The sequence below is a fragment of the Schistocerca cancellata genome, chromosome 8, assembly GCF_023864275.1.
Source record: "Schistocerca cancellata isolate TAMUIC-IGC-003103 chromosome 8, iqSchCanc2.1, whole genome shotgun sequence".
In the NCBI taxonomy this organism is placed as follows: Eukaryota; Metazoa; Arthropoda; class Insecta; order Orthoptera; family Acrididae; genus Schistocerca; species Schistocerca cancellata.
The window spans coordinates 585,789,938-585,802,211 of record NC_064633.1 but is presented as its reverse complement, the minus strand read 5'-3'; the positions used below and the strand labels follow the sequence as shown (position 1 = coordinate 585,802,211).

The 12,274-nt window shown below is 38.9% G+C and overlaps 1 protein-coding gene across 2 annotated transcripts in view; it reads right to left on the bottom strand.

The window, feature by feature from the left end:
• Positions 1-12,274, bottom strand: part of LOC126094550 (protein mini spindles) — a 139,194-nt gene that overhangs the window by 72,734 nt on the left and 54,186 nt on the right. For both annotated transcript variants that reach the window (XM_049908983.1, XM_049908984.1), the window contains exons 8-14: positions 9,577-9,771; positions 9,305-9,485; positions 7,014-7,126; positions 6,711-6,909; positions 5,629-5,780; positions 5,398-5,549; positions 5,091-5,309 (exon numbers count right to left, since the gene is read on the bottom strand). In XM_049908983.1, coding sequence (XP_049764940.1) covers positions 5,091-5,309; positions 5,398-5,549; positions 5,629-5,780; positions 6,711-6,909; positions 7,014-7,126; positions 9,305-9,485; positions 9,577-9,771 — 1,211 coding nt within the window. The remainder of the gene's footprint in view (positions 1-5,090; positions 5,310-5,397; positions 5,550-5,628; positions 5,781-6,710; positions 6,910-7,013; positions 7,127-9,304; positions 9,486-9,576; positions 9,772-12,274) is intronic.

Here is a 12,274-nt window from a genome sequence, read left to right as displayed (position 1 = left end):
TCCAACGGCATCAAACTATCTGCCATCAATTGTATTTAATCTATCAAATACACTGTTACGCTCTTTGTAAAAATTTCAGCTAACTTGTCTCCTACTTCATTAAGCTTTCAGTACCTGTAATGATGTGAGCTGCAGTGCTTTATATTTGCACATGGAGATCTAGTTCTTTCCTAACACAACTATAACAATTTGCAACTACAATACCAATTGTTGGTGGATCTAACTGTCCTGTGTTTGCCCTGCACCCTCCGAGACTGAAGCCATTTCTGTACTTTCCTGAGACCCTTCAACATAAATAACCACCCAAACTACTCACCACACCACTCACAGTCAGGAGGGAAGGTACATGCTTAGACAGGTGATGCTACTGGTGATTCTGAACAAAAAGACTTTCAATAAACAAATGCCCTTTTCTTAAGTCTCCGGGTAAACCAATGAAAACAGCTAGGATGGTAAATTACGATAGAGTTATGTTAGGGTTTGTTTAATTGAGTACGTTTCCTCACAGATGTTCAAACAGTCCACCGTCAACTTCAATGCGTTGAACCTCAATAACACTATTCATTATTTTGTGTCAGGTGGGGTGGATAGACAGGGAAAGACTGAGTGTAGGTGGCTAGCAGTTCAGAGGGAGGTGGTCAGTTTGCCAGCTAGGAATGTGGCTGGGAGCAGCACATGCTGAAGGCAACATGGGGACGTGAACTGGGGAGGGGGGAGGGGGGCTGGGGGGGGGGTCGAAGCAAGAGTGAACTATTGGGTGGTGGATGCAGACAGTGGGTTACCCGAGATTGAAGCCAGGATGATTGTGGAGGATGCGTTGCAAGAGCAACTCCCATCTGTTTAGTTCAGATAAGCTGGCGGTGGAGGGAAGGATCTAGATGACCGGTTCTGAAGCAGCCACTGAAATTGAGCATGTGGTGCTCACTGCCTGTTGCGTCATGAGCTGATCAAACCTGTTCTTGACAACAGTTTGGCAGTGGCCATTCATCCTGGTCGACAGCAGGTTTGTAATCATATTGACATAAAAGGCTGTGCAGTGTTTGTAGCAGAGCTGGTATATGACTTGGCTGCTTTCAGGGTGGCCTGGCCTCTGATGGGGTAGGGTAAAATTTTGACAGGACTGGAGTAGGAGGGGCTAGTGGGTGGACTGGGCAAGTCTTGCACCTGGGTCTGCCATAGAGATATGATCACTGTGACAAGGGTTTGGGATTGGGAATGACTAGGCTGTTTTGTGCATTGGGTGGGTGAAGGAACACCACTTTAACATGGGTGGGAAGAATCTTGGGTAGGACATTTGTCATTTCAGGGCACAACGAGAGATAAGCGAAGCCCTGGCGAAGGTTATGGTTCTATTGTTCCAGTCCCGGGTGATACTGGCTGATTAGGGTGGCACTCCTTTGGACTAGGTTTGCAGGGAATTGCCTGTTTATGAAGGCCTTTCTGTCACTTAAGACATATACACAGGTGACTAGGCTGCATGGGAGGAAGCTGTCAAAATGCAGTTATTTTTGGTCGTCTGCAGGTTTAATGTGGACTGAGATGTGGCTGGAGCCAGCAAATATGTGGAGGCCAATGCTACCTGTGGACAACTGTATCTGCAGTGATGATAACTCCTTTGCACAGTATGCATCAGGCCTCATAATGGCCTTCACAGACAGGCAATAACCCCACCTCATAAAACCTAGTCCACAAACTGACTTCCTGAGGTACAAAGGAGTGTCCCCTCATCACCAACGACTGGAACTACTGAACCATATTCTTTATCAGGGCTTTCTCATTATGCCACGGAATCAAGAACATCCTTCACAAGATCCTCCCCACCCCTCAAGTGGTGTTCCATCACCTATGGTGCGAGCGACAGCTTCAGGTGACAAAACACAACCACAGGTGTAGTACGGATGTGTCCTACATGAGCGACATCTGTGTCGTTGCCTGTCTCCCGCTGCAACTGGCGACGTTTGAATTTAAACGTGTTTGAATAATGTCGCTGTAGCACGCGTGACAGAGAGCGACAGCCACGTGTCTTCTCAGCAGTGCAGTGGACACGACAGTAGCTATGAATGACTTAACATCCTATTTTAAGAAAACTATTCAGTGAAAAAAATTGATTCTTCCACCAACCTGTAGCTCGATATCTTTAAACGATAAAGGACTGAATTTATTTTCGTTATTCGACATGGTTAGTGTGATGCACAAAATTTTTAAGAATTTGCGGAGGTAAAATCACACTGTGTAGACTTTCCATATAGTTCATTTAAGGCCATACATTACTGTGTATGAAATACAACCAATATATCTAAATTGTATTTAAAGTTGTGACTGGAATGATCTCTTTTTTTTCATTCCTGAGTCATTGGTTGTTGTACCCGCAGACAGGTCAACGCGACGTGTCAGAACCTTTACTGTGCTTTAGGAATCAAGTGGTCGTGAAAATCATCTTATCTCATAAAAATTTCAAGATATCGAAACAACGAATTTTTTAAATGACAGCACACAGAAATGACTATTTTATCATATGATTAACACTCGATACGTTTTTGTAAATGTGGGAGCAGAGTGAAAACAAGACTCCCTATGAATTACAGCATGAGGTTTTATCTGAATTTTCATAGCCAAACAAAGAGAGAGAAACAGGAAACGGGGTATCAAAGTGACCAGCACGAGTTCCAGTTTGGCGTGAAAATATTAAACTGCTTGAAGTAATCACGGCAATTGACGAAAACTTAATAAGCTGAGGAAAAATTGAAATATTTGATGAGAAGCTGCTGCCAAGCTATGTAAATGAAGTGTCAAAAACTTCATCTGTTCAACATCTAGCTATTTTGCACACGAAAAGATATATTAGTGCAGTCATTTAAATGTCAAAAGGCTTTCTTCAAATCAAGTATGTTAGGAAGGCAAACGAGGAGTCAGTAGATCATGCTTTCTGAATAAAACTTTAAATTAAAAGGGAGAAAAACAGTCACATATTTTATGAAATTATTTGTGAAAAAGAAATAAGTAGATCAGAGAAACATTCTATGTGACTTTGAATGATGCTCGAAATCATGAACAGAAGATGAGGTGCACCAAACATTTCACAAATATTTTTTATTTCATACTTTCAGACAAATCATTTCACAAAACAATTGACTTTCTTTTCAAAAATTTTGTAAGCCTTACTTTTACAGATTATTTAGAGTAATTGAAACTCTCGGCCTTAACACTGACTGCTGATGAATTACATTCACAACATCTAATAGCTGTAAAATTTCATGGTTCACTGTAATTTATTAGGAATTAAATGTGTGTAATATACTGGGATAGGTGTGAAGATCAAGTTCTTTGGCAAGACCTTAAAAATATACTTAACAATGCAGTGTAAACAGTATACATAAAACTTAGTGTACATAATTGTAACCGAGTCAGTAAAGATATACGAACGGCATGGGATCGAACCTACGACCTTTACCTTATGCGTATTCACGTACTGAATACACTACCCCTGCACCGTATCTAGCTTTCATTCACTGGCATCAATCTGTGTACTTATGTTTGTATTTAGCATAGTCCGTCACATAGTAGTCATTCCTCCGCATTTATTGGCTGTTAAAAGTTATTGATCATGTAAAAAAATTTGTATTTAATTTATTGACGAGATAGTCGAATGCTCCTCTGCTCATTCATGTGTATTCGAAGAATTTGTCTGGTGATCTTCGTAGTTGACGATATTAATGAAATTCTCCATGGAGATTCCTCCGTTAAATTTCATGCACAGCGTTCCCTTTCGCTTTATTTTCTTAAGTAAACCTAATTTTGTAGCCTTACTCTCCAGCTACAGTATTCTACAGGTTAGGGACGGCGTTTTATAGAAAGAGCTGGTTGCTCTAAGTAGCCCAACATGGTCGCTCGCACACAGGAGAGACAAGCTTTTCACCCGACGCTGCTGCTTGTCGCTGGAGTGTCGCGTATCCAGAAGTTGCTCACTTCTGTCACTCACTTAGGACACAGCCTTAGTCCATCCCTAAGTAAATCCCAATCCTACCCCCTTGCCACATGGGCCATATCCCTGTGGCAGACCAAGAGTTGCCCAGTCCACCCACTCAGTACCTCCTACTCCAGTCCCGTCACAGGCTTATCCTACCCCGTCAGGGGCCCAGCCAACTGTGAAAGCACCTGTCATATACAAACTCTGCTGCAAACACTGCACAGCCTTTTGTATTGGTATAACTATGAACCAGCTGACCACCAGGATGAATGGCCACTGCCAAACTGTTCTCAAGAACAAGAACAAACTAGAGCAGCTCATGTCTCAACAGGCAGCGAGCACCACATGATCAATTTCAGTGACTACCTCAGAACCTGAGCCATCTATAGCCTACCCTCCACCACCAGTTTTTCTGAACTACACAGATGGGAGTTTCTTTCAACACATCCTCCCCTTCGTAATCATCTTGGCCTCCATCTCGGGCAACCCATTTCTCCACATGCTCCACTCAACAGTTTACCCTTCGTCCAGCCTGTCACCCTTAGAGTTCACGTCCCCATGCCACCATCAGCGTATGCCCATGTACCTGCCACCCCTTCCTCCTGCATTTCTCTTTTCATACCAATGTCTTATTGTGAATCTTATCGATAACTTTGTTTCGGGATTCCCTCTACTCAGTAACCTATGTTAACCACATCCCTCTGTCTTAACACATCCTACCAGTTCACAAGATTTACCATCTTAAACATTCTGCTGACCTGAGTTGAGAGCCCAGCCAGATCACACATACCACCTGCTAAACTATTCTCATTTGTATAACATGTCATCATGTTACATTACAAAATCTCATGCCAAACGACATACGAAAATGAACATTTGAGAAGAAATCAAACTTACAGCTTATCACAAATGGCAGACCAACTATAAAAAGGCCAAACTACTCTATTTGTATCTAAGGACAAGCATGTTTGGCAACAATGGAGTAATGCTCCTTCCTACAAACAAATTCTGCTTCCAATAAGTTTTTATAAATATGCCTCCAGTTTTAATATTTTTTGGAAAATAGGGTGAGGTCAGGGGAGGAGGGAAATTTACAGCTAGGGTATCTGCAATAAAAACTTACACAAATCCAAACTCCTTTATGGCTTCAGCCAGCCAGTTCAGTGCCTCTATTTGGACCTTAGGACTCTTTTGGCTGAATGCGAAGTCCAATACTGCTGTAGCCACAGGGTCCAATTTTGTTGCTTCTGCTAGTGCTGTCAACGTTTCTGCCGCTAGCGTACCATTCTTCGGGTCACCAAGTTTCTCGGCAACATCACTTACACAACATTCCACTGATACACTTTGAAGAAAGACAAAAATGTATTAAATTAAGAGTTTAAATGAGTACTGTAACACAAACAAAAATCAGGTGGTTCAATGCAACTCACCTCGACATTTCTCCAGTTTCTGCTAAAAGCTTTAGTACCTCCAATTTTGCCTTCAGTACTTGAAAATTTGTGTCTTTCAAACCTGGCTTTTTACTTAGAGCTCTAACAAGGGCTTGCGTTGGCCTGTCAGCAGGATCCAACACTCTGACAACCTGAAAGACAATTTCGCAAATAATTGCAAGTGTCTTACAACCTGCTCCTAGCAGGGGGAGAAATTAATTATGGAAATACCTCAACAAACTGTTCTACTGCTGCCAATCTAACTTTCCAGTTAGTGTCTTCTAGACCTGAGATTAAATCACCAGGCAAAATTTCTGACAGTATTTCATCTACTACGTCCTCACTCAATTCTTTTTCTGAACTTTGGGTAGGCAGCTTCTTTCCTGGAAGAAATAAGAACAAAACTGCAATGGTAATATTTTATACTCGTAAAACACAAGATAAATTCTTGGAATAACTGAACACATACATAATTCAGATGCTGTTTAAGAATTACATTCAATTGTGTAATTATGTACTGTGGGGGACTGAAAGTGAAGAGAGATTACAAATGTTATACTTCTCAGTCATGCAGCCCTTTGTTATGGCAGAGTCAATTGAACCTCCTGGTAAAGAACACTGGCTTGTGTAACGTAATGACACTGTGGTGTACGACTTCATTTGTGTGCAATTAGAGAGAGAACAGAACACTGACAACACTACTGTTAATTTCACTGTTTTAAGATGTTTTTCCTATTGGCAGGTACCCGAGACCACTGCTGTCTACACTGCCTTTTGCATTTACACTAATTTTTGAAATTTCGATTGTAGTGACAAATTGATCTGTGATGTACCGCAACATTTATTAATATGGAAGAGGAAAATTAGGTTGTGGGATGTCTAAAGTGGTATCTTAAATATCAGTTTATCTGTATTGCTTTATTACGATGGCTCCTCCTTGTGTAAAATATTCTAGAAGTCACCGATTTACATGTTCTTAAAACCTAGCCAACAATGCTTCACAAAGATGCTTCCTTTCTTCCAATGATTCCAACTAAAAGTCCTTGAGAATTTCTATTATACTTTCATTTTGGCTACATCAACCTCTTCACCATCTTAACAGCACTTCTGAATTTGTTCAGTACAAGCCATTGTGCCCACTTGATAACAATGAACACTTATACTGATCATAATGTACATATTCTGATGAATTATTTTAATTTGGAGTTTAGAGCATTAATTGTAGTTAAACTCCACTCAAGGTGGATAGTGGGACAATTATTCAATGAGGAGGGGACAATTATCTAACAACTCAGAGATTGTTATTTACATACCACTGCCAACTGCTGGAGCTGATGAAACTGCCTTTTTGACAACCTTCTTTGTGCCACTAGGAGCAGACTTTTTGGCAGCTTTTGCACCGACAGTTTTCCCGTCTCCATCCCCTCCAAGTTTAGTAGGAGCTGAACTGGGCCTCTCGACAACTCTTGGTACTTTAGCTACAATTACTGCCTTTTCACAACATTCTTTAATCTGAAAATTAAGTTAATCACTTTTTTGTCTATCAAACATACATAAAAAGTTAACTTTGGGATATGAGAGCATCAAGCTTTTGAAAGAATTATGAAAATTCTTACTTTTGTCATTTTTATAGCTTCAATATCAGCTAGGAAAGGCATTATTGCTTTCTCTCCCACTACTTTCATTGCTGTTCCAAGGGCTTCCGCGGCATTGTCTCTCACAGTTGGATCTGTAAAAGTCAACACTTCGTTGTTATTCAGTTCATTAAGGTGCAAAATACACAATGTAATGGTAATTAAATGAGTGTACTATTTAACAACTTGCCACTCACATAGAAGAGATTTTGTAATTTCATAAGACTGTAAACTGTAATGATCAGAAAATTGCACCATTCTGACCCCACCACTGGTTTGTTAACATATGTAAGCAGTAGCATAATTCTCTTAGCACAACACATAAAAGCAGCAGACAGCAAACAGAAGGAAATACTTCTGGCAGGTGACAACTGAAAAACTGTGAAGACAGTGGCAGCAGTTACAGCCTGGGAAATAGATCCTAAGAATCATGCTACCCTAAGCTCGGCAACAGAAAGGCTACCTATCAATTATCTACGAACAGGCAGCCATCCAGACAAAACAAAGATGTACATTCTGGATCAAGTTACAGTGTACTGATACTTATGACTCCTGTCAAAATGTTACATTTTAACATTCCAAACTCTCATTGTCACACAGTTTGCAGCGAGCTATAAGTGGAGCTAGACTGAGAAGGTGCTTTCACCCAAATTGTGTCAGCAGGTGCTACAGAAAGGCAATGTAAACCACAGCCTGGAATTAATAACAGAAGGTGAAAAACAGAATACAAAGACTCAGCAATACAGCTCAGGAAAAAGGAAACCCATGTGTGAACTGTCTGGTGTTAGCTGATAAATTTGTTTGAAATTCTGGCCGGTACACAAATTCAAGACAATATCAGGGAAGGGGGGAGGGCACGGCGGCATTAGGCAGTAGAGCATATTTCAGCAGGTCCGCATAGAAAACTTGTAGTAAAACAGTAGCGTAATAGAAAATGTAAAACCGTGTACAGGAGAAATTTCAAGAACCTGTCTAAAGAAAAATCTGCTAGAGATGAATGGGTATACATAATGGAAAGAGCATACAGAATGACTAAGAATATTTTTAAAGACTACTAGCACATGTCAAGAAATGCACAAAAATAATATGTTACAGAACAGTAGTGATAGCAAAATGCCTCTGTGCAAGTGTTTAGCAAGGAAGCATATATCAAATGAAATAGAAATAATGGAGAAAAGAATGAGGACAATTACAGGTTGAATGAGAACAATAGAAGCTTGAAAAACCAATTTTCGTATGTATGACAAGTTCACCAATAACAACTTATTTTGCAATTTATAATGGTAGCAGCAGGGTTCTCAACAGCAGTTAACAATGCCCTTCTATACCACATGAGAAGATTTGGGAGGGGGGGGGGGGGGAGAAAAAGAGAGAGAGAGAGAGAGAGAGAGAGAGAGAGAGAGAGAACACAAACACAACATGTAGAGAAGTATCCAATTTTTCTGGTGTCATGACCAAATCAATTATCCGAAGTGTCAGTAGCTTTTACACTTATGGGTCAATTTCAGATATATCAAAATCACCAGCTCAGTGAAATAATTAGCAGGACCTTCACACTCAATGCAAAACAACATTTTCAGATGACAGATTTTCTGGTCCATAGCGCAATGAATTAACGGTGACAAAATTTTCAGTTTGTTCCCCTCACCCAAAATATATTTTATCTATATACTTTAAATTTGTCACAAATATGCCCAAAATAATTACATTGCAATCATTATTGCATAATTTTCTGGAGCTAATCCATCTTAAGTCACTATGATACTAGTATTGCAAGAGAAGAAAATTACTAAAATTGTGTCTCCGAACAAAAGGGATGTCGTGATTTTCCCCATAAACTGAAACCTTCGACCTCCAGCACAAGTAATGCATTTATGACATGAAATTTTGAACTCGCAATATACCATTTAAAACTGTGCAGACATCAAATATTTAATTAATTGAAAAGCAGAAATAGTTTCAAAAACGGGTCTGGTTCACTGAAAAGAATGCTCCTTATTCTTTTATCTGAAATGCTGTTGCACTGGTGAATTTGAGGGGGACACTTCCACAGTTCCAAAATAAAACTTTACATTTTCCTGCAACCCAAGTGTATGTGGCTGTATTGTAAAAAAAAATTTTCATTATTAACCTCTATGTATGTCTCTTTTACAACAAATGAAGCAATTTGAAAGTTTTATGTTACAATAAGAATAAGTCTTTTTGCATTATCACTACATTTAACATTGTGATAATTCTGGAAAATGAAGATATTGAACATTACAAACAGTTACCTGGGTTATTCAATAGTTTCAATAAAGCTGTAGTATACGCTTTCAGCGGCTTCTTCGTCAGCATCATCGGAGTGCACTTAGTAAAACAACGTGCAAGAAATGATGCAGTTTCAGCTTTGACACTAGGGTTCTTGTTTTCGAGTGCTTCTAAACAATCTTCTTGGATTGCTTCTATAGTCGTCTGAAAATTGGTAATACTGTCATCAACAAGAACAAGAACATGGCATACAGTCAGTAAGTCCGTCGAGGAGGACAACCAGTGGAGTACTCACGCTGACATATATGGCGTCAATTGCCTCCCTCAGCGCAGTCACGACATTCTGCTTCTTTTCCCTGAACTTCTCCAGTATGGTCGGAATGCACTGGCTGGCATAGGGCTGGAAGCGTTTCTTCAAACCATTTGCGAGAGCAGCCAAGCATTTACCTGCCACAGCTATCACCATAACATTTGTATCTTTGCCTACAACCTGCAAATGCAAGGTAAGATTGTTTAAAGTCAAGCCAGCTGTTAAACTATACTACAAAAGTGTAACATTCAGAAAACAATGTGGTAACTGATTTAGATCTAAAGCGCCATTTTATTTTGGAAACCTAGCAGAAATAATTACTGTTCAACCACTTTTTTCCACTTTGAACACTGGTAATTATTTGTTTCCTCTTGTGGATTGTAGTCTCCAATTCTCCAAGAAAGTTCAGTTTGCTTCCTTCCTTACATGAAATTTGGCGTGTTTTAAATGAATAACAATGGCAACTGACTTTTGAACAGCATTATTGATACTATGGTGCTTCACCTTTGGACAATGTGTCAGAGACTTGAAATAAGCCTTCTGTCCACTTATGATTAGTACATGTGTGTGGGCAGGCTCATCCAAAAATTGCTGCGATTCAAATATTGACAGTAAAGCTGACACCTTTCAAACAGTGCAACAGCAAGTAAATATTAAATTTGTATTTTAATGTATTTACATTAGCATTATTTCAAATATTCATACAATTTTGTTCTTTTGGTGTTCCATTTGAATTTTATGAGCATGCTAAAACTTAATTTACTTCTCTACTGATACGGAGTTTTATAGACCCCCATCACCATGTTTTAGCTGATGGCTGGTAACCACAAGCAAACAAGATTCCCAATGTCAAGGTTCTCATTATGCCTTGCCGTAATAATTAAGAAGTAACTTAATGGAATTTTGAAACTGAGCTTTGTAATTAACATCAAGTAAGTATGTAGCGAGCCTTAGGAGATCAACGAAAACAGTCGCTGATATCTGCAAGTTAGATTCCGAGAATACACAGTCAGTGTCATCCCTTCAATGAACTATGATATACAGGATTTAATGGAAAGAATACAGTATAAAGTCCACTGTTTTTACATCAAGTGAATTTTTTAATCAACAACAATGAGTGGTAGTTGTTCTGGGGAGACAAAAAGAAACGAAAATATGTAATTACAGAATTCAGAATAAATAAGCAGTCACCTCTGACTCAATAACACTGATTTTTTTGTTTCACAAGTGTAAATGAATTGTTTCAAGAACCTGTAGTTAATGAGAAATATTTGAAGTGTAAAGAAAGGCAATATTGACAACTTTTTTTTTTAATTTATATCACTTCATTGCTACAAAACAAAAGAAATGTGTCCATGTGTAGAGCCTGCTCACCTCTAAATCCAACACAGATAAACTGAAACCAAAAACCACAAGAAACACTGCAGAATGTTACATCACAGTGAAAACACAACACTACATCTCAGAGCCCAATATCACATAACCACAGCCTCAAGAGACGGAAGCATGCACTATCGTGCACAGTAGTTGGATGAAAGCAGAGGTTACGCCCTTCTACAAGAAGATTGGTAGAACTGATCTCCAAAAGAATGATAGGCATTGTTAGCTGCAACAAGCAGAAAACGTGCTTTGTTAGTGCTGCACATTTTAGTGATTTTGATCAAGGTAAACTAAGGCTGCAGTGCTGTTCTTCGGCACACCAGCATAGAAGTGTGCATATAATCAGCTAAGTGAAAAATCCGTGCAATATGCAGGTTTATTTATAACAGCCGACTTTGGAGTTTTCCCTTGTGTGAGACTACGTATACAAGATCATGTGCCAATTCAAAGTTCTAGATTCTAATATTTTACTATTCACATCACTTCTGCATAATCTTTCATTGACTGTATCAATACCCATTTGTATCGTGATATACAGTGTTGCTAAATTTCAAATGTTCACAAGTGCTGCGATAAACTAGTATGGTTATCATCAACTGTACACTTAAACTAATCTGTGGTCTTTTAAAATTTTTTTCAGAACAGTAGGCCTATCTTCAATCAAAACAATAATTCTCATATTTCATTCTACAATTATGTGAAAAATAGGTTAGTTTGAGAATTGCAACTATATTTTCGTAAGTTACCAGTACAAGTGTCTTTAATATGTAATTTACTTTGAAGCAAAACAACATTTGTGGTTTCCGCTTCAGCCAAAGAATGCATCACCTGTGATTTAATTGTATGTCAACGCAAATGTGTGTTTCTGAGAATTCTTGGGAGCTACCATTGTCCTTTGCATAACTATGAGCAAATTGTAGCAAATCAGTATTTGTGATTTAGTTACTGTAGTGGATTTTGTAACTAACATATAGCGTTACATGTAGTTTTCTCTGAAAGAGTAACAGCCCTATATATTATCTGCATTTATTGTAAATTCACTCTGTTTTCAAGTTTTCTAACAATTATAATTAACTATAATTAACATCAAAATGTTTTAGGAAACTAGAAATTTTTACCACAGGTTTTTGTGTTGCCTTAATAGAAATATCAGTTTTGTGTATCAGCCGCAGTTGTTATAGGGAATTAGCAACTTTTTAGCTCAGATCAAAATATAATCAGCAGCCTTAATTTAAAGTTGTTTGTTCACTGCCTTGTAATACATTACACCAGCAAAAATGCAGCCATACTGTGAATGCTGTTC